The following is a 26,963-nucleotide window of genomic DNA, read 5'->3' as shown; positions in this document are numbered from 1 at the left end:
TGGAGAGTGGGCAGACTCTCTGTGCAAATGAAACGTACCAGAGTCTGTTAGGACCAGGCTAGGTAGGTCCACCAGTCCAAAAAAACACCTCGAACAAGAAGAAGATTTAATCAAATGCTGGCTTTTCCATTCGGCTTTTCAAAGGTGAGACTTTAAAATGTTTGTAAAAATGTGCGAATAAAAACACAGCTGTAACAGCTTTCACCAGGCCAAATACAAAGCTATCCACCATGGAGGAATACCTTTACTTTGGGTTTCAGTTGTGAGTGTAACTGTCCCATGATGGTCTGAAGCACTTGTCATTTTGGGCATGAAACAATGAACTCTTGATATTTTTGTATTTGTATTATTATTATTGTCCACAGTGGATCAAAACCATCAGCTTAAAGCCAAATGTAAACAGTTAGACAAGGGGTTAACGGGTAAATTACCCAGCAGGCTTTGCCTTTCTGGCGATGGCGGACCCTTCCTCATCCTCTCATCAGACACGTCAGTGTGTCCCCTCCGCCCTGCTCTGCTCTGTACGGCGAGTTAACATTTCCGTTGCTGGGAACATCTTTGCACGTTGGATGCTCATTTGCCTCTTAAAGGGCCCCGCTGCTGCCTTTTCATGGCCCTGTAAGAATAATTTAGTGCGGGAGGCCCGAGATCACTGGAGATTATGGCTATGAAAGGGGAAAAGGACGCGTTATTAATGCTTGCTCAGCAGAAAGAGACGAATGAGAAAAGGATCCCCTGGATTCACTGTAACACGCGGCTGTGCCATGGCAAACCACAACGGCTTTAGTCTGTTCTATAAATACGCCTCATGAAAAAAGAGAGTGTAGTGATACTGAAAGACACTTAAAGGTCCCCCTATACAGACTGTAGTGGTCCACTAATACCATATCTCAAGTCTCTATCCCAAAAATGAGCCTTGGTGCAGAATTACAGCCACAACCAGTCCCACAATGAGCTTTCCTTCTTATGTGCCATTTCTGAGTCTGTAGCTTTTGAGGAGGAGAGAGGGGGGGGGGCAAGGTGGAGGCTGGGGGTGTGGCCTTGACCAACTGCCACTTTGCACGTTTGAAAGCCATGATGTCTCTCTCTCATGGGTGGGCCAAATTCTCTGGGCGGGCAAAGCACAGAAAAAGGAGGTAATCTTTCCCTTTATGACCTCATTAAGGGCAAGATTCCAGATCGGCCCATCTGAGCTTTAATTTTCTCAAAGGCAGAACAGGATACCCAGGGCTCGGTTTACACCTATCACCATTTCTAGCCACTGGTGGACCATAGGCAGGCTGGGGGAACTCATATTAATGTTAAAAAAACTTTTAAAGTGAAATTTTCATGCCATGGGACCTTTAAGGGCCCTACTGGAATGTTGTAATATACCGGTCCCTGCAGACATATTACAGGAACATCATGAGGGTTACCTTTAGTCTAATGGGGATACAAATAACATGAAGCACAGTAAGGTCACTACTCTGGGCCATTGAGACACTATGAGTCATTATAGGAAATATTATACATACTAGAACTGCACAATATTAGGGAAAATATGCGATATCCAATAACATTGTTGAGTGAGCAATACATAAACAGATATTATATAGTGTACTCCATTCTGCATGTCTGTTGCTTTCAACACATTGTTTGTTGAATTTGAAAAACAGATGAAAGGAAATCCTTTCCCACATTCTTTTATTGATCAAATTGAACATTAAATTGAATATTAAAAAGGCACCACTAAAAAAGAATGACAGTGCAGTTTTCTGATATATACTGTGTATATAAATATGCTGATATTTTCTTTCAACTAACACAAACGACCTCTGAGTGTCTGCCATATGTCGCAGCCTTTCGCAATGTGTGTATAAAAAACGGTAGATTGTGCAGCCTTAGTAAATATATTATATATGTGTGTTGCTGCTGCCTCAAAATCTTTTCGCGACAGGAAACAACAAACAAACAACAAACTTGGAGCTAGCATGCTACACTAGCTTGTGCAACAAGGCAGGCCTGCTTGGTTGTTTTTGGAACGTGATTGTAAAGATTTACAAAAAATATGTTTACGGGTATCTAACTGGGACGTTTTGGGATCGATTAGTGGGATTACTGTGGACGAAGTACACACGCCGATACACTGGTAAGAGCAAATGAGGTTTAACCATGTATCCTGCTAATTTAAATAGCTCACCTTACTGAATTGTGTGAACAGTTAACTTCATTTAATATTAAATGGTGAAGCCAGACCTTACTCCACAGCGCTGTGGGGGTAGACCCGGCAATGTGAGACTAATCCTACTCTGACTACAAACGGAAACCAGAATGCTCCTGATGCCAAAATATTTTCCCGTTGCCTACATATTTAACATTCAAACACAGTTTATAGAGATTAGAATTAGATTCCAGACATCATCATGTCAGTTTTATCCTATTTATCCAGATTTGTTCCATAGGAGCTGCTGGAAATCTGAATTCAAAAATACAACAAAGACCCCAGAATGTAGACTTTGATATCTGCCAAAAAACATCTGTTGACAGAGGATGTGGGGATATGTTCTGCCAAACATTGTGAGTGAGGTCCTGGTCACTTTTCATGGGGGCTCCTGCTGGTGCCTGGACCTCAGTTTGGGGACCACTAGTCCAGCATTGTCAGACCTTCCTCCACAGCGCTGCAGAAGTGGGTGTGGCAAGTCAACACAGCGTTCCGGGATGGGGGGAAAACGTGCTCTGGTTTATTGGCATTTCTTTAAACCAATCACATTGCCTTGGGCGGTGCTAATTGCCGGACAGAGCCATGGTGTCTATTGCAAAATAGCCTTGGGCTGGAACTTGTTTTGGTGAAACGTATGTACATTCAAAGGCTGTTTTAGTTGTGCAACAGAAAACTCAGATTGGACAGATAGTCTAGCTAGCTGTCTGGATTTACCCTGCAGGGATCTGAGGAGCAGTTACCCATAGTCCTCAGAAATCCAGCAAAGTTTAAAATTACAACATAATGAAAGCGTAAGGTAACGGACATCTGGCCAAAAAGAGTGACATCCGGTAGGAATATCCAGTGGCACCCGAACAATCCAGATGTGGAACGTCGTGAATATAGACTGGGGGACTACAGATGTCTGCAGTAGACTTCAAAGACCTCAGTTGCAGGATAAGAGTCACTCTTGTCAACACTTCTGGCACCACATGCCTCTGCAACAGTTTGGTGGTGGAACTGGTTCTCAAGGTAACATAAGGTGACTGTAGTCAGGAATTGTAAGGAAGTGTCAGGATGCAGGTGCATAATGGAACCAGGAAAACCAGTGACATGAATGACTGGTCAGCAATGATTGCATAAATACCTTCAACAGATGAAAACAGAAGAGGGGCCATCCGGACAGACGGAGCATGGGAGCTCCTTCTGTCTGAACGGCCATTCTACTATTGATCTGGTGGTGATGCAAAACCTCTCATGCTCAGGATCATGAATGTTTGAACCAAATTTTATGATAATCCATCCAATAGTTGTTGAGGAATTTCAGTCTGGATCAAAGTGATTGGCCGACACATCATCGCCAAACCTGGAGCCACGCTGCCAGCATGGCCAACACATATAGATTAGAGCTTTAAAAGACAGTAAATGTTTTTTTTAATTTTATTAATTCAGGACAATGCACATTGATGAACAAGCACAACAGTACACGTAAATGTGCCAGATTGTAGCCCGAGGGCTAATTTCCATCTGCAGTCCAAATGTGTGTACACTCTGTTAATTTAGCTCTCCTTAATTAGTGATCCCCAGTATCAGTGGAGTCAGTGGGCGTGCTTTGTGTTAATGCAGAGTTAGCATATCTGTGGGAAGACCCCCCAGCAGGCCACTGATAGCCCAGCTACGCCTGGCCGTAGAGCATGGGGGGGAAGGTTGGGGGTCCCATTCCTGAATAAATTTAGGTTCTCCTCTAAAGACCCAGGTGTCCGGCCCCAATTCTGACCTCTGACCCCCGCAGAAGAAAAGTTATTGAAGCTGCTGGTAAAGCCTCCTAAAGCTGACCAGCGAGGAGGGGCTGGGAAAGTGGCCTGATGGAGGCAAAGGCTGGCTCAACGGGGTCACAGCAGAGAAAGACGGGCGGGTTTTAGGAGGGTGAGGGGTGTTCATGTGTGTGGTGTTATAGAGTGAAGAAGTCCCCCCCCCCCGCGTCCTCCTCATGTCCACAAGTTTGTCCCTGCAGCTATTGTGACTCTGAGCTACAGCAGGACAGAAGGCCTCAAACAAACCGGGTCTAAACAATGTTTGGCCCCTTTTGTTTCTCGCCTGCCTTTCTTCTTCAGCCTTCCATCGCAATCTACTGGCCTCCTTTGTATTGATTTCCCTCATTCAGCAGCTCGTCAGCCTCTTTCCGCTGTTTTATATGCTCTTTTCTGGCTTTTTTTGTCCACAACCTCCCCCGCCGAACCCCTCCCTGTACCGGCATTCTCTGCAGTGTGAGAACGCAGTGCGCCTCTTGACTGGATGCAACTCATTAAAGACAACTAATTGATGAAGAGCGTAATTAGTGTGACAATCGGAAAAGGGAGGAATCAATATGTTTTAAGCCAAAAGAGCCACTTCAAGGAGGACAAGATGGAAGACAGCAGCGCGTGGGGAGAAGCGTACGTTCGGCTGACAGCAGCACGAGGAGGCTCGCTGTCACTTTTACATACAAAAGAGGAGAAATTGAGCTTTAAGAAAAGAGCTTTTATGTTTTCTTCCAGTTCAATTCTTGACTCTGCTGGAACTGCATCACTTGGGAGTCTATTAGCTTAAAATGCCACTACAAAATATACACAAATGAGGCCTGATGCTGTTGCTGTTATACTTCATGTTCCAAATAAGATGGCAGTGGTTTTCCCACCCTTTCTACTCTGAGGAACTCCTTCAGTCCTGTCAGATGAACACACGTACCACGTAATTTTTTCATACTTAAACTGTCAGTATTTAGGTTTGTTTGGTCCTCGTGTTACTATTTCTTGGAGTGAAGCTGAATTTTTCAACCATTTATCCATTACTTTTAGCAATTGTAAGTGATTAGTCGGTGCTCTTGGCAACCATTTAAGTCTCTTATGCAATACTTTACCATTCCAACCACTTTTAACTTTTACTTTAAGTATTTATTTCAATCATTTTTGTATGACTTTTAGCTACCTGGTTATGCTTTTGTGTTTTCAATTTAAATTTTTTCAAATCAGTGAACTACTCCACAATGTTTCCACACGCCCCCTGGCAACAGCAGAAGTACCCCTTGGGGAACGAGTTCTCTAAGGATGCACAGTCCTATCAACTTACTTTAAATCAGAGTAAATGTATAGAAATTACATATCTTGATATCCATAATCGATTCTTGGCTCAAAAACATGACTTGTTCTTCTGCCTCTGGCCGGTTGTTACACCACATGTAACTGAAATCTGTTGACAGGTTTTTAAAGTATTAGTCTAACCCAAAATTAGACAAATAAATGTGAAAACACAACCTGATCAATGGTAATTAGCAATACACATAATGAGTTACAGCTCTGCTTTAAGACAAGGGGGCAGCATCCTTTTATTTTGATCATTTGGGCGATTCTTTGTGGTCACACTCCTGTTGTAGGACAACCGATCAAACATTTTCAGTGGTTGTCCTGCTCTGTAGAAACATGTGTCCTTTAATTCACAGCAGAGAATAAATACAGTCTCAGTAAAGATGCTCGCTCTGTATATGTTCATGTTTTTGAGCATTTTGAGCTTCAGCACTGAGCAGCAGCAGAGTTCTCAGCTGGGGAGGATGAGCGCTCCAGCTCCTTCCTCTGCTGTGCTGCTTGTCTGCCCCCTGCTGGTGAGGAGGGGGGCTGGGAGTCCTGTTGGGAGTCTTCCTGTGACAGCTGGGAGAGGAGGAGGTCCACACTCTGGACCAGAACAGACTCCAAAACCTTCTTCTCCTCTGAGGAGAACCGGCCCAGAACATGGCGCTCCACCGGCGTTTTCCCCGTCGGCCGGCCGATGCCGACCCGGAGTCTGGGCATCACCTGCGAGAGACGTGAGACAATCCTGCGCTTGAGTTTATGAAATTGAAAAGACAAAAAGTTTTCTTTACCCGTTTATTTTTAAGATTAATTTTTGGGAATTTTTAGGCCTTTATTTTGTCATGACAGCTTACAGAAGGAAGGGGAGAGAGGGGGAATGACATGCAGCAAAGGAACCGAACCCACAGCAGCAACATCAAGGACTGAGCCTGTCTATTTGGGCGCACGCTCTACCCGGTGAGCTACCCGGTGCCCTTCGTTGTCTTATGTCTTTTTTTCTTTTCAGGGGCAAACGTTTCAGCATCAAGCAAACGTAAAATATGTATGGATTTTATTTTACTATGCAAGTATACATTAATTTTGCTATGTATACTTAACATCTTTGGCAAAAAGTTCTTTTTGGATGAATAAAGTACTTGAAAAACATTTTCTCATCAATAATCACTATTGGAATAAGTGTTTCTCTTGTGAAACAATTCAAACCTGTAATGTTGTGTACAGTTACTTACATCAGTCTGAAGACAGTCTACACAGGAGCGGACTCCATTATGACCTCTGTGAACGAGAGGAATTTCAGGTGAAGTTTTCCACAAAAGATTACATTAAGAATCCAACAACTTTGTTATATTTTAATCCCAATGTTTGTTTTCGCACAACTGAATCTTGTCAATCACGTCACATAATGAGAAAACAATGCATTTAGGTTATTATTTCTTAGAGGGAGGGAGCTCCACCAGCATTCAGGTCCAGACCTTCAAACTAAGTATTAAGTTGACATGATGAATGAAACCCACCTGGCACTTCCTCCGTGTTTAATGACGATTTTCCCCAGAGGTTTATCCAGTTCATCGTGGACCAGCAGGATGTCTTCCGGCCTGATGCCGTATTTACCAGCTAGAGAAGACAGACAGACACTTTGGATCAAATGTTCAACGATAATATAATGTATATCCACATATTAACTACCTTTTTTCATTTGTTCATTTTGGCAAACAACCAAATGGCTCTTAGTTTTTAGAGCCTAAAATAAACTTTTCTTCCAAAGTTGAGGACTTAGACATTGCTTTAATGTCCCAGAGACGCAATTTGTTGTACAGTACAGACATTTTGACACATAATCCACAATACAAACATTGATCCAGATATCTACAGCACCATTTATCTACCACATAACATCAATAAATAAAACAGAGTAAAAGGAGTATATTGCACAATATCATAAATAAATAGATAAAACTACTGCCCATTACTTAACATATATTCCTTCAGTCATACCCCTCCCTACATCTTATTTTATTGGGTTATAGCCATAGGAATGAATGAGTTTTTTTGCTTGGTTAGTTCTGATCTTAGGGTATCTATATCTACGACCAGAAGAGAGCGGCTTGAACTCCACTGAAAGTGGATGGGTTGTATCCATGCAAACGTTGAGGAAAAGTTCCTCAAATAGACCAAACAAAAGACAATAAGTTGACAGAGAAAAGCAGCTAGTGTGGACAAGATTTTTGCTTGTTTGCTTGAGTTCCTTCACCATTTCCAATGTCAAATTCAAGCACTTTTTAAGCATTTTCAAGCTTCCTAATTCATTGGAAAATCCCCAGCTCGGACACTGATGCTGCATGTTGTAGATTTGTCCCACAGAGGCAATTTATTAAATGACAAAGAAAAGAGACGGACGGAGAGAGGAATCGGATTTGCTTATAGAGCACTTTGCACAAAACCAATTAGTGACAGCGCTGCAGAGGGTGAGACGATGAGAGTCTGTTCCTGAGCCCACTTTTGTTCATAAATACTCAAAATGAAAATAAACACTCACAGAGAGAGAGAGAGAGAGAAAACACAACAACACACCACACCACACACACACACACACAACACACACACACACACACACACACACACACACACACACACACACAACCTGCTTTGGCCACTGACACGCCGTTGACGTTCATCAGCAGCCTGGGACGGAGCAGCACCACATGTGTTTGTTGTACCTCTGACACGATGACCTCACCGGACACATGCTTGTCGCCACGCCAGCGGTCAGCGACGCCGAGCCGGGCAGCGAGCGCGCCGAGCACTGCCATGCCGACGCTGTGTCTGGTACCTTCCATCCCTGGGTTACCCAGCCCCACCACCTGTCACACAGAAGCAACATTGAAAGCTACTCTTTGTGTTGTTTTTGTTATTTTGTTTAATTTAAGTACGTTTGACGGGATTATCTTTATATTAGGTTTGACATGGAGAAAACAGATGAGTAGCAATAAACAGGTTTTCAGATACATATTAAGGTCTTGCTTTTCATTTGGACTATCACATATTAAAAGGAAATGCCTAGAAAGCAGGCCAAACACTATTATTCCCTTCTGATGTTGTGTCTTCTGCCTGAATTTATTCCTTTGTTTTATATTTGTATTTTCCCCATGATTGTTTCTTATTTTGTTTTTAAAGTTAAAAAAAAATGTACCGTCTCCATTTTCATTCTCTTTTAACTTATATACCTCTTTGTTTTAAAAACATTTAAAGCAAGACAAGAGGGGCTACACTTTTATTGATTATTTTATTGCAGCAGTACAACAGAAACAACTAAGTACAGAAATGAACAGAAATAAATAATAGCAGTGACTTAAACCAAAAGTATTGTCTATGTTTCCAAAGCCTGATACACCTTATTCCTCTGTGTGCTTCATTGTTGAATCAATTATAATCAGATGATTGAGAATGACAAATGGAATATTGCTTTTACAATAACAATTCTTCCTCAGAAAAGCCAAAGAGAGTTAAAGTCAGCTGAGGAGGCTGACATAAACACACAACACATATTCAGCCTCTGCCTTGTACTGATGGTACTGATCCACTGGCAGCAGCAACAGCTCTGCTAACAGAAACACTATAGACTACATTGTATTAGACCCTTTGGCTGCTGCCACACTGTAAACATTGTGTTCTGCCTCTACACACAATGCTTTCATTTATTTTTGCTTTAACAAGACACAGTGGAAAAAGACAAGGAGAAGTTAACACATTGGAGGTTAAATGACAAAGTACATTAAAGATGAGGAATATAACAAGTTATTAAAAAGAAAACAGAAAGGCAAGATGATTGTCCTTATGGTGCCACAATGAAAATTAAACGCATATCTTGGCTGTTTTGTTTATGCTCTGTCTTCTATCAAATCCATTTTTCTGGCAAAACTTGGAGAAAATGTCATTAGACCAATCAGTCGAATTTCACTGGTAGTACAACAAAAGCAGATAACAAGCCAAACTCCACTTTAAAATCTATCAATTTAACGCAGCCTTGCAACAGCTCAATATTTAATTTGATATCCAGCATGCAGCACTTTGCTTTAATGAAATGTATACCGAATTTAAATGGGTCTTAGACTGATCCGAAAAATCTATATGGAAAAGTATATTATGGGAGGGATACTTTGACCAATAAGCAAAACAGTAGACCTACTACATTGTCAGATTTTTGAATGGTGTTTGGCGGGATTTACCAATCCAGTGAAATTGATTTGCGATATTGGCTTAGTAAATATTCAAAGTTAAACAACTATACATGTATATACAGTGTAGTCATCAAAATGTAGATGATGTGAGGTTAAACACTTACTAGCTTTCGGCGGCCTTGTGTGTGTATTTCTGCTTCAATTCCCATCAATGGTGTAAAGTACTCACTCAGCAAAACTCGGTTTATGACTCGTGTTAAAAGTCGTCGCATCGTGACAAAGTTCAACAGCTTCATAAAAAAGAGGGACAAATTACGATAAAATCTACTTAAAACGGTGTCCTTTATCAATCGGCCCATAAAAAAAGTCTGTCTTCACTTGCCATTACGTCAAATTTCAGACGTTTTCACAGTGATTTGCCGTGATGAAAAGACATTTCCTATGAGAATACTCTGTATGTTTACGGTGATTTCTCAATGGGATTTAATGTATCCGAACTTTAGCTAAATTCTTTTGTATTTGCCTTCATTTCAATAGCAACGTTATATAAGTAACTCAAGAGAAAAGCAAATCAAACTTTTAACATCAACTTTTAATATCACAACGGTGTGAACTTTAAGTTATCTTGCAAAGGTTAACGTTGCTGTCCCTTGTTGGCTAGCTAGCTAGCTAACTGACTCAATACAGCACAACACCAACAGAGGCACTTAAAAACAACCACGAAATAGGTTCCAAACCGGTGAGGTTGACATATAAGCTGATAACGTATAGAGTGAGAATTTATGCTTCTTTTTTTTTAAATAGTCTCATGTCATATTTGACGTTATACAGTAGCTAGGTCCTGTCCATAGGTCCTGAAATGTCATGTCTGTTTCACAAAAGTCAAAGAGTGTTAGAAAGACAACAGAGTGAACTGGGTTTCCTCCTCTGAGAGGCCACAGCGCCCTCTAACTTGGCTACTGAGAACTACATATTAGAATTCTTCTCGAACAACAAATGTAATGATTTCAGATGATGTATTAAAAAGAAAACACAGCTGTTGTGGGTCAGCTAGGACCCACTGGTGGGGGTCGGTGTCCCACCCATCACCACACCTGTGATTTTCCTGATTAACACACCTTGAACTAATTGGGAGTTAATTTGGGATAATGACATCACCTGCTGCAGTGTATCCTGTTTAACTAGGGCTCCACTGTTTTAACTGGGGGGGGGGCAATATAGCAGGTGGGGCCCCATATCTGTTAAATGTGAAATGTGTCAAACCATTCTGAATTAAGTATTGTGGTGCCGCAGAGATGTCCCAGCCTACAAATTGTACAGACTTAATAAAAAAATATTGTTTTTTCTACAGATCCTCACAAAAATCACATTATGTATCAATTTCTTTTTTTAGATTTTAACATTTTTCAATGAAAATGAGAATAATGATACAAAAATGAAGTCAAAATAATGGCCATCAGATAATTTCCTCATATCGTGCAGCCTAGTTTTAACTGCCTTTTGATGTTGAATCATAGGAATGTAAAAATCATTATCATGTTTTTATTAAAACCCACTACATTGTTTTTAAACCAGCCATTTTTATTTTACTTTTTGCTCTATTACATTTATTTAATAACTTTCTAAAAAAATTCTAGCTAATTGTCAGATTTAGATTGAATATAAAAAATGGAATCAACAAATAACTTAGATATTATTCGCTTTCCAACATTACTTTGTAACATAAACTATATCAATATAACCCATTTACCTCCGCTACAACACTCTAAAGGTTTGCATGCTTTCTTAAATCTAAAGAACTTTGAGTCACCTAATTAAAAACGTACCTAGGATTTAACCAATGCTTTTTTTTTATTAATTCTACAATAGGTTTACAATTCCCTGGCATATTTGTAATATTTTGTGGTATTTTATTTCAATATCATTTTGAAATATTGATGCTCTGTCTTTGTAACTGGACAAGAAGTCAGTGGAATAAATAATCAGACCAGTCAGTGACAATGGTGGCCAACATAGTTACAGGAAGACACACACAAAAAAAACTTTATATTATATTTATTTGGAAAACAGAGTTTTTCTCAACTTTTTCAACATTTGCCTTTTGACTGATAATCAGCCTTGGGTTGGGGAGCAGGGAACAGCGTCTGTCACCGGCTGACACCTCTCCACCACGGCGCTGATCTCGCCCACGCTCACGCCGTCGTACGTGCCTGTGATGTACGTCCAGTGGGTTTCTCCGTTGTGGTTGGTCCTGCTCAGCCTGCCAGTGTAGGGGATGTCTGCCGTCATCTTCCTGCCGTCCATCCTCACGGTGCAGGAGTGGTTGGGCGGGACCACCAGCTCCACGGAGACGGAGTGACTGATGGACTCCACTATGCTGGTTCCCTCTGAGAAGGTCACCGTCTGCTCCTTGGTGTAGTCCACGGTCCCCGGGCCGAGGATGGGCACTTTGGCCTTCATGGTGGAGATGGTGCCGTTGCGCGTCTCTCTGCCAATGTCCCAGGTCTTTGCCACCGAACTAGTCTTCTCCAGGTTCACAGTCTTCGCCACAGATGTGCACTCGAGGTTGGTGACTTTGGTGAGCTTCAGGGCCTCCGGAGGATGGTGGAACAGCTCCATCTGGTCGATGAGATACTCCACGTGAGAGATGTGCTGGCTGTAGCTGTCTCTGTTGATAGCGAGAACCTGGTATTTCTTGTACCAGTACTCACTGCCCTCCCAGGGAAGGAAGAAGGCCTCGTGTTGGGTCACCACTTTGCCAAGACCGTACTTGTTTTTGCCCACATATATGTCGGAGTTGGGACAGGTTTTGATGGCGTAGCTGGGGACCGACCCGTACGAATCTTCAACCCATTGCAGGAACTCAAAGTGGTCAACGTTGACCAGCATTTCAAACTTGGAGGATGCGTACTCTTTGTCAGCGTACGCGTACTGGCAGAAGTTCCCTTTGCTGGGAGTGTAGAAGCCAGACTCGCAGTTGACTTTGCACACGTAGTCGGTGCGTTCGGTGTAGCCGTTGAAGATAGCGACGGCGCCGTTTGGGAGGGAGCCGCTCCACGTCACCCACTTGAGGTTGGCGTGTTCACCAAACATGGGTGAGGAATGTGAGGAGGTCTCAGTTTCTGGGATCTCTCTGATTTGAGGAGGCTTGGTGAGTTCACGGGAGGGGACAACGTCTCCCAGTGTGGGGTTCAGCCATGGCTCTGGAAAGACATATGGAAACTGGCAATAGGTTTTGGTGTAAAACGTTTTTTCAGGAGAGACTGAGAGAATGCTGACTCATAACACTTTGAGAAAACAGGATCAAAACAAATGTAACAATTAAAGTGAAAATCACCCTAATAAAATGTAGTTAAACCTGATACACTTGCTGTAAATCAACTGATACAGTTGTAACACAAGCAACATTGTCCACATACTTCCCTGTGCACTTTGTATATAGGGGCAGATTGCTTCTTGCAGGATGCACACAGCTGACAGATTGAGGGTTGCGAGATGTAAATAAAAATAGATTCATCATGAGTCTAATTATATCTTGGATGGATATCGATTATAAATTGGCCTGTTGGTTGTGACTAATATGTTTTTCATTTATGCTGATGGTCATTTTTGAGTTGCAGACATCACTGTTGTGTTAAAGTGCATAGCATACTGTATATTTGAACTCTCTGTTTGATGGTCTGCCCAGATAAAACTGTGATATCATGACTAACGTGACTTACTGCTGGGTTGTTCTTGCCGTCCTGCACCTTGGAGACGTAGAGCAGCGAGGCGGACAGCACCGCCGGGCTGCAGAGCTGCAGCACCACCAAGACACCAGCGACGCACCACCTCATCTGGACACGGAGGGGAAACACAAGCGGCGCGTCAGCAACACTGGAAATTTAGCTAAAAAACTCATCGAACCTACAAAAGTAAAAACTCTAGGTTATGGTTGAGGCTGGTCATGGCTTCCTTTAAGAAGCTGTTCGACTCAGCTCTAATTGAACAACAAGACTATTGGGGAAATTAATTAACAAAGGGAGCAACGTTAAATAAAAATGGTTTCATGATTCTTTCATGTTTCTCATTCATTTCTGGTTTGTAATGAATTAAAAAAATTGACCCAAACTGTCTTTTTTTCAGAAGCAAATCAGTCTATCTTGTACTTTACATGTTGTTATGCTTTCTGAATAGATGAAGGCTAAGTTAGAGCAAGTATTTCAATGCAAAAATTAATGAAGTCATTAGTTATTAGGAACCACACCTTGAGCTGGAAGTAATGAGCAACTTGTTGAGGATTGAGATGGCTCTTCGAACTTAAAAATAAAACATGAATTTCATGTCAAACAGTCAGCATTTATGATTGAGTGGTCTCCTCCAATGTTGCATACAATTTGGCCCCAATAATATTCAAGAACATTGTTAAATTAAAGACCATCTCAGTTAACAAAATGCTTAAACAATAAAGGAAATCAGTGAAAAGAAACACAACTTTGTAATATTATTAAACAAATGGTGGAAGGATTAATGATTTCACATACAGCATGAAAATAAAATGTATCGCTTTGTGTAACTGAAGGAAAAGCCGCTACATATATAATTAAGTCAACAGTATTAATAATTGGATGCCCCCTCATGTATTATTAAATTGTTTCTGGATACCCTTTCTAGTAACAAAAAAAAAGAAATAGTAACAAAAACAGGGAAAACAAATAACCGCAATGTTCAAATGATTTCAAAATCAAATATTTGAGGTCCGTTTATTGATTGTCAATCAATTCCATGACCTGTAGGAGAATAATCAGACAGAAAGCTGTTGATCAGCCCTTCATTCAGAGACAGAGAAGCAGCTTTTACCTCGACAGGTTCCTCATGCAGTGACGCTGCCTGCAGCATGTGCTGAGTTTTAAAACCTCACTGCAGTCTTATTGCCCATAATAAACCAAGAGAGAGAGAGAGAGAGAGGAGAGAGAGAGAGAGAGAGAGAGAGAGGTGTTTTTTTCTTTCCTGCTGCTCAGTTTGAGTTATAAGAAGAATTCAGAGCAGAACAGAAATGCACATGGAGTTTCTGAAATGAAGAATTCCTCCAATATTAACTAGTTTAACATTCGTGTAAGGGAGATTGAAAGGCATGTTTGGTTTTTCATTGGGAGCTGATGAGTACAACCTCCGTCCTCTCAGGTTCGCTGCCTTGCTCAAAGACAGAAGACACAAAGACAGTGAGAAGAAGACAAGCTTTCCCTGGAAGGTGTGGATTCAAAACAGAGACCTTCATGATCTAATTTCTTTATACAGTTTTCATAATGTATCATGTCATTAGACTACTGAAGGGCTTAACATTAACATTTGGATTTGTTTAATAGCATATCATTTGAATAAAACAATATCTACAGTTTATACAGTCTTTACACGCTCATGCAGATTGTTGTTTGTTTGCTAGCCCAGATGAAAAACCCATTGTATGTCCAAATAATGATTTCCATGCTTTCAGATCATTTGATATAATATAGCCTAGAGTCCATTGTGGGTAATAGAATTGTCACCCAAAAAAAAAAAGCAGCTACAAGTTTGCACATTGTGGCAGAAAATGTAAAAAAAAAATTGTGTTTCTGTTGTTTTTGTTAAGACTAGCCTGTACACAGTGTGTGGAGTGTACACTTAACCCTTAAAATTTATAGGTTACACTTTATAGAACACTTTTAGCTATTGAAATTGTTAATTTTGAGGCGCCAAATTGCAACAAATTGAGATCAAGAGTCAGACTCCAGGTTCCACCTGTCAACCTGTCGGCCATGTGTGATTTGTTTAAAGTCCCCATTCAGACACTTTTTATTTAAAAAACTTGCCTAACATGGTCTTCGTACATGAATGAAAAAAGGGACTGATCCGACCTCACGCCCTGGACACCATCACTGTTTGCGCAAGGTTGATCATCAAGATGGCGAGAAACTTCCAGATTGATTGAACCATGTTTGAGCCTCACGCAGATGCAGACGGGAAGCACTGGCGCCTCGAAGTGGGGATTCAATGCTACATTGGATTTTCGTTCTATTACTGACAGTCCTGCACAGATTTTTTTGTTGTTGTTGATTAAAAATAGACAGCGATTGGCTTTTGAATTTTTGAGGTCCAAACTGTAGCTCGCATGATATGTGCTCAAATGTGTGATTTTAGGGTAATGCACAGACATCTCCCCCTAGGAGAGGTTGTAAAAACACCTCTCAAGTGACAAACTTTGCACAGACACAAGCATAAAATCAAAGTCAGACATTGGTCTTATTTTGTTGTGTACCGGGTTGTCTTGGTTCCCTGCAGAACCAGAACGAGCAACAGATACGTTGGGTCAAGGCCATCATTCTTTGTCCTCGGCTAGAAACAACTACCAGCAGCCATCAAGGAGTGTAAAACGATAATTCCTGCTGATAATGATAACAGGGTTCTTTATTGATCAGTGCTTAGAAAACAGCCCTCTTCCCTCCTCCTGCTATAAATTTACTGTTTTGATGACACTGTTAAAAGTGCCTCATAAATAAATTTGCCCGGGTTTAACGCCCGTATCTGCGGGGCGATAGAGGATTGCATGATGTCCAAAGTGCTATGGCGCCATTTTTAGATTGATGACAAGATATAGCATGTTTAGATAAGCTTTGGATGGGAACATAGTGATTAGATCCACTGTCACTGTGGGTCATTGATTAGAAGGTCCTTGTTACGTAATGGCTCCAGCTGCCAAGGTTAAACCAGACGATAAGTCGCTCAACCAGAACATTGTTCTGCACATACAGCCCTATCATTGAGAATCGCTGATGTCATGGCCATCTCTGTGCGTCCTTGAGACAGAAAGTTATTATCAATTTATTTCTTTAAGTCTAAATGGGGACTCTGTGTGAAACAAGGCGGTGTAAAAGTCATTTACATTGACAAAACGGCACTGTCACGGCCTTCAGCTGCTTCAGCATTCAGCGGACTGTGAACTTGTCTTTAATGCAACGAGATAACTTTATATTACGTTGTTCAGATTCCTTGTATTATCCAGATGCATATTGATCTGACCATCTCATTTTGACCTGATTGTATGGGAAACAAGGCAGGTTTTTTCTCATATAGGAAAGTATTTGTTTAATTTGCAGAGTGAAAGGTTTATAATTACTGTATTCAGTGTCAGACCTGAACGTTACAATCCAAATTTGTAAATGGGAAGGCAAACCGTATTTGACTTCTTTATTAATTCACATGCAGAAGCATTGTGTCCAATACTATCACTAATACGACTAATACTAATACTATTAGTGCTGTAAAAAATTGACTAGGGTCTACAGTCATCCAAGCAATTCTGTGAGGCTGTGCTTTGAGCTAAATGCTAACACCAGCATGCAAAAAATGCTCATGACAATGCTAACCCAGAAATGTTAAGCAGGTTTAATGTCTACCAGAAAACAGCCCACAAAACAAGCGGATAAACTGCTTTCAGGTGATACGCTTCAAGACTGTGGAAAACCAGCTACATTAGAAATACATTAGAAATACACAAGATCTTTTATCTTTTATATTCTTAACTTTTCAAACTTAACTGAATATCTACTTATTCAGGCTGGCCTTTAGTTTATGTAGTTTGCTTTTAGCTTTAGCTCTACTGCCACTGTTACTACTTTAAGCTCTGTGCCTTTATATTTAAAGGCACAGAGGCATTTATTTATTTTACAAATAAATAGTTAAAAAATCATACATTGTGATTTCTGGATTATTATTTTTTTTAGATTATGTCCTCACAGTGGACATGCACCTATGATCACAATGTCAGACCCCTCCATGATTTCTAAGTGGGAGAACTTGCAAAATAGCAGGGTGTTCAAATACTTATTTTCCTTACTGTACATTGTCCTTTATTCTGTTGCTAAGCACTTATGTTTCTTGTGTATGCTATCTTTTATGAATATGTACTGTATTAGGTCTATTAAATTCATTACTGTACCAATGAAAAAAGACATTGTCACTAACAACTGTGAATCAGTCCACCTTGTTCTTTTTAAGCACCTTTAATTCTTATTTATATGCATTTATTTCTTCACCATCTCCATTTTCTTGTTTTTGCTTAATCAACAACTAAAACTATGCAATGCAACTGGTAGATTATTTTAATTTTAAAATGTATTTGCAGCATGTAAAGTTTTCTTATAGACACAAAAAGACACAAAATACATTTTCCACTTTTCCATTTACCACACAGCATGTGCATGGCATATCTGTTTTTATTGTGACACATCATTTGCTTTCAATATCACAAATATCCAATGTTGTTAAAAAATATCTTTTGTTGAGTTTTCCATCAGTCTTTTAAGGACACGGCTTGGCGTCAGCTACCGGTTCACAGCGATCCACCACAGCTCGGACTTCTCCAATCTGGACTCCGTCATATTTCCCCGAGATGGACGTCCACTGGGTCTCTCCATTGCGGTAGGTGCGGCTGAGGCGGGCTGTGTAGGGGATGTCGGCTTTGAACTTGCGTCCCTCCATACGGACTTTGCAGGAGTGGTTAGGCGGGATGCTGAGCTCCACAGACACGGAGTGGCTGAGCGACTCCACCACCGTGGTTCCCCTGGAGAACTGCAGCGTCTTCTCCGCACCTAGCTCAATGCCACCGGAGCCAATGAAGGGGATTTTAGCTGTGATACTGCCAGTGACACCCAACATGGTGGATCGTCCGATGTTCCAGGTGGTCTCCACCTCTGTGGTCTTTGAGATGGTGACTGTCTTCACCACCGTCTGGCAGTCGTTGTTGGTGACACCGGAGATGCGCATGGTCTCAGGAGGATACTGGAAGATGGCGACTTCATCGATGGCATACTTGACGTCAGTGATCTGCTGGCTGTAGACATCTCTGTTGATGGCCAGGACCTGGTATTTCTTGTACCAATACTCATCTCCTTCCCAAGGCAGAAAGAAGGCCTCGAACTGAGGAACAACTTTCCCGAGGCCGTACTTGTTCTTCCCAACGTAGATGCCAGCACCTGGCAAGTCCCGACTGAATGCTGGGCCACGGAACCGTAGGAGCCGTCCTTCCACTCCAGGAACTCAAAGTTGTCCTTGTTGGCCAGGATCTCAAACTCTGGGGCGTAATACTCTCTGTTTCCGTAGGGGTAGCGGCAATAGGGGCCCAGGCTGGGGTTGTAGAAGCCGGCCTCACATTTGTACTTGCAAACATAGTCGGTGCGCTGGGTGTAGCCATTGTAGATTGCAACGGCTCCGTTGGGCACAGAGCCGCCCCATGTCAGCCACTCCAAGTTGACGTTATCACCGAACATGTAGGCGGAAGGGAGATCCTGCTGCTGCTCCAGGTCAGCAGGATTTAGAGGACCCGACACCACATTGCCAGTTGGTTCAGGCTCCACACCCTCCAGCTCTGGGTTCAGTAAGGAAACTGTATAAAAAAGACATTTAGACAGACAGTTTACACATTTAACCACACACATGCTACAATAAGGAAAACTAATTAAACTGAAAATTAGCTTAGCAAGAGTCAAAGGACCCGACACCAGGGACCAGACTGTCTGGAACATCTGGAAAACATCTGCTTCAGAATTAATTTAGCCTGCTTGGTTAGGTACTGTATATACAACAGCTGCAACTCAAAGCTACCATCTGCGTCTATTTATGTCACAAGAAATGTGGAATATATGAAATGTTTACCTTTCCTGTGCTGTGAGCTCTTCTTCACGATGTCCTGCAGACTGGCTGAGGACAGAGCCAGCAGGGCCAGCAGCAACAACACGGACTGCTGCTTCATCTGGAAATGAAACACAAAAGGTTTTCAGTCATAAAGTTTTCAATTCAACATGTGAAATACATTTCTAAGTCATAACGCTTAATACATTTCTGCTCAGAACATTTTGCTCTTTTCAAAAAAATTCTTTGTCTTTCACAGTGTTACACATTATCTACAACCTCTGACTCATCATCAGTACACATGGTGTTAAACAACACAACACACTCAATAACTGTATACCAGAAGGTTAAAAGGAGTTGTCGGTCGGTGTGTGTGTCCATTTGGAATTTGTGTTCAAAATCCACCAGGGACATTTATTTTGTATGAAAAAAACTTCAAGCAAGTATTGACACTTTTGACGCATATAAAATACATTTTACTCATCTACATATATGTACAATCTTTCATCTTATTTTTATGTATATGTCTTTATTCTCATTTATCTTTAACCCTTTTTAAAGCAAAACCTTAGAGCATGCTACATTGCATTTCCCTACATATTACTTATATGTGTGAGAAATAAACTTTGAATTATGTATGATACAATAAAAATAAATAAATTATTTCAATAGTAGTAGTAGTTTATTTTGAACAAAAATGTAAATTAAAAAATATTTACGGTACATACGTTCATGCATACATACAGTATATATAGTTAAAATGTAATTAAAAAAAGGTCATGTACTTCTCAGCACAATCTTCCAAAATTATTGAAAGTAATTTCCATGTTCAAAAAGGAGTAGGAAGAAGTTCATAAACAACTTGTCAGGTCCTACCCCCTTTCTCTATCTTTATCCTTTAGTAAATAAAAAATATTATGCTTTATGAGTTGTTCCAATTTTTCCCCAGCAGAGATCAAATCAGTATCATCACCAAACAAAATGGTTTTCTTAAGTAGGAGCAACTCGTCAGTTTTTCCCCCATGAAATGTAATCACTGTATTTTTGACAAAAGTATCATAACTGTATTTTGATTACAAGTCATTATTAATAATTAGATTTCTAATTTCAGTTCAATATAATTAAAACATAACTCTATTTATTCCAAGTGGGTCAATTAGAAAGGAAGTAGATGGGTAAATACAAACATATCTAGAGATCTTTTTATTTACTTGAGACATCTTTGCAACAACATAATTAACAAAAAACACTACATCGTGAGAGAAAAGCGCTATAACCAATTTAAACATGCTGGAGATTGCCACTTGATCGTGATCATCAGTGATTGTCCTGAGTCGGATTGATAAGAGACAGAACAGCACTCACCCTTACAGTGGATCCTTACTGAGTCCACAGCCCCTTGCCTGCAGGTTTATATGCACATGGTTTATGGCTGAACTATAAAAGCACACTGTGCACTTTCATCTGTCTGACCAATTAACTGAAACTGGTGCAGTGGGTTTGTGAACAGCTGTCAGTGTCTTTCTTGCCTTAGATTGAATTTCTCTTCTCTAAAGAGTTACTTTTTCCTCCCTGTTAGTTTGTCTAATGCTTTCTCTGCAAAAATGTATTAATGGATTTCTGTTCAATTTTCTGTGTTAGATTTTGGCCCATATATGAAGACCAGATTTTTCCATACATGAATGCATGATTCTGTTAACAGACAATTACTGGCTCAGTCTATTGACTGTAACTGTATGCTCACAGACTCAATACCATTCCATTATGTTAATCTAGCACTTTGGACACTTTGGTCCAAACAGACTTATAAGTGCATTTAACGTTAGTAGGAACAAGGGTAAGGTGTCATCAAAAATGTAAGAGCATCCCCTCCAATCACCTCCGCCAGGATATCAAGTTTTGGTTTGGTTTCTTGGTTTGTTTGTCAGCAGGAGTATGGGAAAAAATTCTATCCTGATTTTCATGGAAGTAGGTGGAAGTGTGCAGCATGGCCCAAGGAAGATTCCATTGAATTGTGGAGCCGATCCGAATCACAGGGCGGATGCATAAATAATGTTTCAGGTTCTTTAACATTGCGAGAAAAGTCATGGCTTTGGCGGAGGTCTGCGCTCTACGATTGCCGTTCAGTTATCTATAGTGATGGACAAGTCTCAGTGGGGCATCCCTTCTCCAAAAAGAACATGAGCCCAGTCTTTCTAAGCTGAATTTTAGGTTGAGCTTGACATCCTTTACAAGATATGGTGATGCATACCTAGTGTCAGATGTGAGAATGACAAGAATAGCTGAATTCAAGGAGACATGTTTCTGTAGTCAAGAAACCCTTTTAAATTCAAATTCAAATTTAAAATGAAAGAATGATGTAACAGCCGTAATAGTCAGTTGGACAACAAATGTTGCAAAAGTGTACAAGATATATATCAGGAAAACCTACTCTCTTCATATGTATTAAACCAAAACTAACAATCCAGTTGTCAGTTTTTGATTAAATTCATGATGATTCATTATTTTGTTGGTTTATAGGATCCTCTTTAGCTCCTGCATGGCAGCAGCCATTCTTCCTGAGCTCCTTAAATACAATAGTTTGAAAATAATGAACACTAAAGTTTATATAACATGATATTGAATTATCACATACCCTGGCAGTCATCAAATGAAGTGATCCAGCGTTGGGATAATGAAGATAACCTTTTAGAAATAAACCATATATGGATATATTGAACAGTAGATATGAAAGTGTAAGGCACTATGTTTTCAATATGTTTTCTGTGTTAATACACACCTGTGGAACAATACAAACCAAGAGACAGTGTTTACAGTATGCTACAGTATAGTACGTTGACCTTACACTGTATCAGTAGGAAGAAGTAAGACATATTTTAGGAGAAATTTCCACCTGCAAACCAAAATAATCTTTCTAATTGGTTCCATTGGTTTCAACTTTTTAGACAAATCCTCCCTGAGTTATCTCCCTACATGAACAAGAAGTATTCAGACTGAATTCACATTGAATCCCAATGAGTGGAAAACCGCGGTTGACAGGAAACATTCAACAAGCATTTGGCAGGTTTTCTGATTAGCAGCTGATAGGAAACAGTTATTGTGTGTGACATCACTGATAAGGGAGTAGCCAAATAGGACAAAATATATAACTAAATATACAGGGACATTATCATAAAAGTGCTTTTAGCTATTAAATAAGGTACTCATGGTGCTGTTGGTTTGAATTCCCAAACCCAGCTTCCAGTGGGAATGTTTGTAGTTGTATACATGTGGAGCTTAACAGAATAAAGGAAATAAAAGGCAAATCTGATAAAGTCTTTACTTTTCTCTGTAATTTCCAACAACCATGAGGTTGTCTTCATGCTGTGTTCACGATAAATAAAATAGCAGGATAAGATTCAGGATTATTAACGAGTAAGCATAAACAGCGATAAGGCAGTAACTTATCAGTTATGTTCGTCCTCCAAACTATCACACTATCAGCGACGTCCAATGTACAGTTATCAGGGACCCATAGCATAACGGTGCTTGTCAAATATCAAAAAGCTCTTAATTATGGCCCAAACCTTGAAGGAATACCATAAATGTGTTGGGTATCAATCAGTAATCCCCTGAAATGTGGTGATTCTTCTTCATGAAGGATTGCAACTGTAGTCAACAACTTCAGTACTGACGTTTGTGACTGGAGACTTCAGCTGGTTATGTAATGTGTAATGCTTTTTAATTTATAGGATCTTGTTTGATCATTACTGCAAATAATGAGCTGTGAACTGGCTATATTTACAATGCGTGGTGAGCTAAAAGTAATCTTTTAGTTCCACCTGCTGGTTATCTTAGATATTTCAGCTCAGGCCTTATTGCAACATACTTCATATTATATTTGCTTTTTAAGTCTGTTTAAACTTTCTCTTGTTCTTCTGTAGAAAGAACTTGTACCAAAACTGTACATATGAAATCCATGGGTTATCCCGATTGTTTCAATATCGTGAGCACAACAAACCCAATTCTTTTAAACTCCAAATACGAGGGACTATCCTAAAACCTGTGTAAATAAAAACCAACTACATGATACCAGTGTGAATAAATACTACCATGCTGATGTTAAACAGGTATAGTTTTTATGTTAATGTTCAACTATGATGAAGCAATAAAGGAAATTAATATCAGGACTATAATTGATGAAAAACACTTAATTGCATTGGGGGATCTGCTAGGAAAGACATTATGGAAAGTATGCAATCTTCTTACTTTAGAGTAACAGGAATAATATGCCCCTGTCATAATATAATAATATGCATAGCATAATATGCCCCAGACAGATATAAAAGGGTAACCACCGAAACAGCTTGAGCGAGTGGCATTTTACAAAAACATACTTTTTTTTTACAAGTCTTTTGTAAATAAAATGGAACATTAGGCTTTACAATCTCGGCAATAAACCCAAAGCCTATACTATAGGCCTACATGTTTTAACTGTCTAAACTGATGAATTTTTTTTTAAGATAGGCTATTATTTATTCACTACTTAAACCTTGGTATTGTTATTTGTCATTGCACGAACATTGCATTTTTATCAGGTCAACCCTTGTTTAAAAATAATAATAATAAGCTATAGCCTACATGCTAATTTGAACGGGAAAAGTGTGATTGAGAGGAGTTTACCTCCAGTCCAGTTGATGGCGGTAATACCCACTTAAGTTGGTTTGCTAACCGCCAGTAAACCAAAAAGAGGGAGAAATATGATGAAGAAGAAGCACACACAACAATGGCTGAGGAACAACCACCAGTATTGAAAAAACTTCCCATTCCTCGTTTAACAACAACAGCTTACACGGCAAAGACATGCAAACGGAATCTGACTAATGACGAGAAGCTAGCTAAGCGGAACGAGAGCCGAGCTCGCGATAGAACCAGGATAAATATCGGAGAGGCCTACCCGACCTGGAGACAGCTGAGGGACCAGAAAGGATTCAAAAGCGATGCAGAGTTAGCCGTATTCCTGATTGAGAGGTTACATTCAGTTTATTTAAGAAGTGGACACTGCAGATGAATAAAGCGCATGATTTAACATGGGTTAAACAGGCCAGAATTAGCCCAAAAGGCTATTTTTCATCCGTAGTCCCTTGGCTTCAATGTAAAAACACCCAAAACAACACAATGCTGTGGCAAAATGATTAGCATCAAAACAAAACACAAAGCCGTTTGTATGAACTTAGAGGAAACAAGTAAAATACATACATATGTTGACGTTACAAACTAACAGAATAAATGCATAATTGTTTTAGTGCTGGCATGTATGTAGGCCTACTGACCCTGTTATTTTATCTGCTGAGTAAAATACTTATGTTTAATTTTGTGTGTAGTGTGGGATTAAATTCCACTCTCCTGACCTTACCTTGTAAAATTAACTTTGCTTTATTAGATTTGTGAAAAATAAAACTCACTATTAACAACACTTTATAGAGTGGAAGAGTCAGATGTGTGAAGACACACTACAACACTGCTAACATTAATGGGTCGGAGTTTAAAGAAGACAAAATGAACCACTGCCTGTTATGCATCTTTGCATGTCAACTGTTTTTATTGTTTTTTTTTTAATCAATTGTGTTTTTCAAAATCCATACAGTATAAACAATCTCTCAAGTGTATTGATATTTTCTTACACCACTAAAATCACAAGCCTTTTTGGTTGCAGTTTCTTAAAAATCTGTGTAAGCCTGCTGTTCATATGCTGTTCAACAGGCTTACATTATGTTTGGACAATATAACCCCAGTCTATTTATTATTATTATATTACAGAACAGACCCACTACTAAAGAACCGACTGAGAAATGATGTAGTCTATGTTATCTTGCAGATATCATGCAGATTCTTTGGCTGCAACATCAACACCAGCCAAACATTGGTTGTTAGACTACGACACATCTGCCTCCCAACCCTATCCAGTATTACTGGCGTGTCACTCTCAGATGGGTAAGTAAATGGTTGTACTTGCTTTTTTTAGAATATGCATGATGTTGTAGTATAGTTTTATTGTATATCAATATCTATTCATTTGATTACATGTGAATATCCTTTGTATTGGACATCTAATACATGTAACTAGCATGACATTTACTGGTATAAGGCTATTCAAATAAATAGTTCAGTAACTGATGCAGGCTAATTTTACAATGTTACTAATCCTAAGACATATGTATACTTTTTGTATCAGCTTGAGTTTAAGTGAAAAAAATGATATATTGAGGAACACAGGTTTTATCTGGCTGTTATGTAAAATGGCAAACATACGCAATTACTCTTAATTCTTCAATTGTTTCACATTTTAGAGTGTGACCCCCATGACAGACTGAGTACTTGAAAACCATGGTGCCCGTCATTCATCAGCATTTGGATGAAAAGGTTGACCTGCACAGGCAATTTCAGGTATTGTGGCTGATTAAACCTCTGCTCAGGTTAAAGTGGGCCAGAGCTTAGATAGGAATTTACTAGGTCACAAATCTTTTCTGTCAATCAGAATGATAAATGGGTAATTTGTCCTATACTATCAAGTGTAACAGTCAATCAATCAGTCCACACGCACCCACACAGTCCTGGAAGATTAACTTAAAAACCTGTGTGGGATTTAAGGGCCTTTAACTTCTGCTCTTGAGTTTGATGTGGCCCGTGGCTGGACTAAGGACATTGGAAGTACTGGTGTTCGTCTACTGGTTCGCTCATGCTGCTTCATGAAGAGTTGCATCAATGGCCAAGGTCCACAATGCATGGCATTGTTTACAGAAAATGCAGAGCAGTCATCAGGATACTGGGGGCGAACTGTCCACTTCCCAAAAGGTGACCAGCTGCCTTTCTTCACAACATCTGTCTGGACGATGGTCGATGAGGATATGATGGCGCCTGCTGATGAAGACAAGGGACAATGGCGTACTTGGGTTAAGGGGCTATGGTTAGTCAAATCTGCGCTGAAATAGCATAAGACACACAGTGTTTGCAGCTGGTTCAGCTCCAGAGGTTGCAGTACTCGCCCTACAAGTGGATGACTATTTTGAAATATGTGCAAATACTTTTTGTAGTAAGCCTGTCCTCCCTTAAAGGCCCCGATCTGTGTCTTAGAAATAGTTACATGCGTTTTGGATGGATTTATGGATTTCATTTCTTGTTATATAGAAAAAAAGATGTGGAGTTCTCATGAAATGTTCTGAAACCTTTGACATCAGTGTGACAAAAACAGAAGCACACTAAACATTAAAAATTAGAAAAACTAGTCATATGTTGTTTTTCCTCCGATGGAACTTTGTCATGGAAAATGTGATGCTTTTTCTTCGGTGAAAACCGAAGAAAGAACCTTTACATTGATGTAAAAGTACCCACAAGAGGGTACTCTTTCCCCACATGATAATACACCCAATGGATTTGCTAGACTCACTTCCATATAAGCCTGATTACTGTGGTCCAGTACCATACAATACAAAACACCTAGGCCTGCATGATTAATCTTTATAATATCACGATCCTGATTCACCCTGTTCACAATTAAATTTTTACAAAACTTTTACATAACACTTTTTAATGACTTCGATTCTCATTTAATTTTATAAGCCCACTGCATCCCAAACTACTACTTTTTTTCTGTGATTTTTAAACCGACTGTATAAAATAGGTTTTAAAGCGCTCCCGAGCGCTGCAATGCTCTCCCTTCTCTTCTTTGAAAGCGTAAATGTTTACAGGCTTGTGATAATATGCAATGTGCTATAGGTGCCATAAAAAATATATGTTAAGTACTGCCAGTTTGTTTTGTTTTGTCATGGTTCATGTTTGCAATAATCATTAAAACAAATGTTAAAATCACGGCAGAGA

General features: G+C 39.9%; 3 protein-coding genes across 4 annotated transcripts; all 3 read right to left on the bottom strand.

The window, feature by feature from the left end:
* Positions 1 to 5,513: 5,513 nt before the first annotated feature.
* Positions 5,514 to 10,290, bottom strand: ptrh1 (peptidyl-tRNA hydrolase 1 homolog). Of its 2 annotated transcripts, XM_032516073.1 has the most exons (6): positions 10,111 to 10,290; positions 9,626 to 9,751; positions 7,925 to 8,144; positions 6,798 to 6,897; positions 6,513 to 6,558; positions 5,514 to 6,006 (listed from the first exon to the last, which is right to left on the bottom strand). In XM_032516073.1, exons 2-6 carry the CDS (start codon positions 9,731 to 9,733, stop codon positions 5,728 to 5,730), a joined length of 753 nt encoding a protein of 250 aa, XP_032371964.1. In that variant the 5' UTR covers positions 9,734 to 9,751; positions 10,111 to 10,290; the 3' UTR covers positions 5,514 to 5,727. The 2 variants fall into 2 exon arrangements, with proteins under 2 accessions (XP_032371964.1, XP_032371963.1); XM_032516072.1 differs by lacking the exon at positions 10,111 to 10,290 and having other exon boundaries at positions 9,626 to 9,820.
* A 1,225-nt stretch (positions 10,291 to 11,515) lies between these two features.
* LOC116689515 (natterin-3) lies at positions 11,516 to 14,382 on the bottom strand. The gene is made up of 3 exons (XM_032516074.1): positions 14,301 to 14,382; positions 13,184 to 13,297; positions 11,516 to 12,662 (listed from the first exon to the last, which is right to left on the bottom strand). The coding sequence occupies exons 1-3, from the start codon at positions 14,337 to 14,339 to the stop codon at positions 11,574 to 11,576; spliced, it is 1,242 nt and encodes a 413-aa protein (XP_032371965.1). The 5' UTR covers positions 14,340 to 14,382; the 3' UTR covers positions 11,516 to 11,573.
* A 3,276-nt stretch (positions 14,383 to 17,658) lies between these two features.
* Positions 17,659 to 20,563, bottom strand: LOC116689878 (natterin-3-like). The gene is given in 4 exon segments (XM_032516530.1): positions 17,659 to 18,457; positions 18,460 to 18,861; positions 19,131 to 19,227; positions 20,472 to 20,563. Coding segments are annotated over 3 exon segments (1,179 nt in total). The 5' UTR covers positions 20,472 to 20,563; the 3' UTR covers positions 17,659 to 17,777.
* Positions 20,564 to 26,963: the final 6,400 nt, after the last annotated feature.

This window comes from Etheostoma spectabile, chromosome 5 (assembly GCF_008692095.1).
Source record: "Etheostoma spectabile isolate EspeVRDwgs_2016 chromosome 5, UIUC_Espe_1.0, whole genome shotgun sequence".
Lineage (NCBI taxonomy): Eukaryota > Metazoa > Chordata > Actinopteri > Perciformes > Percidae > Etheostoma > Etheostoma spectabile.
The sequence above is the reverse complement of the archived record's forward strand: the minus strand, read 5'-3'. Positions and strand labels throughout refer to the sequence as shown.

Coding starts and splice junctions, on each gene's coding strand:
- ptrh1 (XM_032516072.1), bottom strand. CDS start 9,820: ATGGGCCGATTGATAAAGGACACCGTTTTAAGTAGATTTTATCGTAAT. Junction 8,145..9,625: donor CACAAGGCCGCCGAAAGCTA/GTAAGTGTTTAA, acceptor TCTGTGTGACAG/GTGGTGGGGCTGGGTAACCC. Junction 6,559..6,797: donor AAACACGGAGGAAGTGCCAG/GTGGGTTTCATT, acceptor TCTCGTTCACAG/AGGTCATAATGGAGTCCGCT.
- LOC116689515 (XM_032516074.1), bottom strand. CDS start 14,339: ATGCTGCAGGCAGCGTCACTGCATGAGGAACCTGTCGAG. Junction 13,298..14,300: donor TGCATGAGGAACCTGTCGAG/GTAAAAGCTGCT, acceptor CTCCGTGTCCAG/ATGAGGTGGTGCGTCGCTGG. Junction 12,663..13,183: donor ACGGCAAGAACAACCCAGCA/GTAAGTCACGTT, acceptor GTCTTTCCAGAG/CCATGGCTGAACCCCACACT.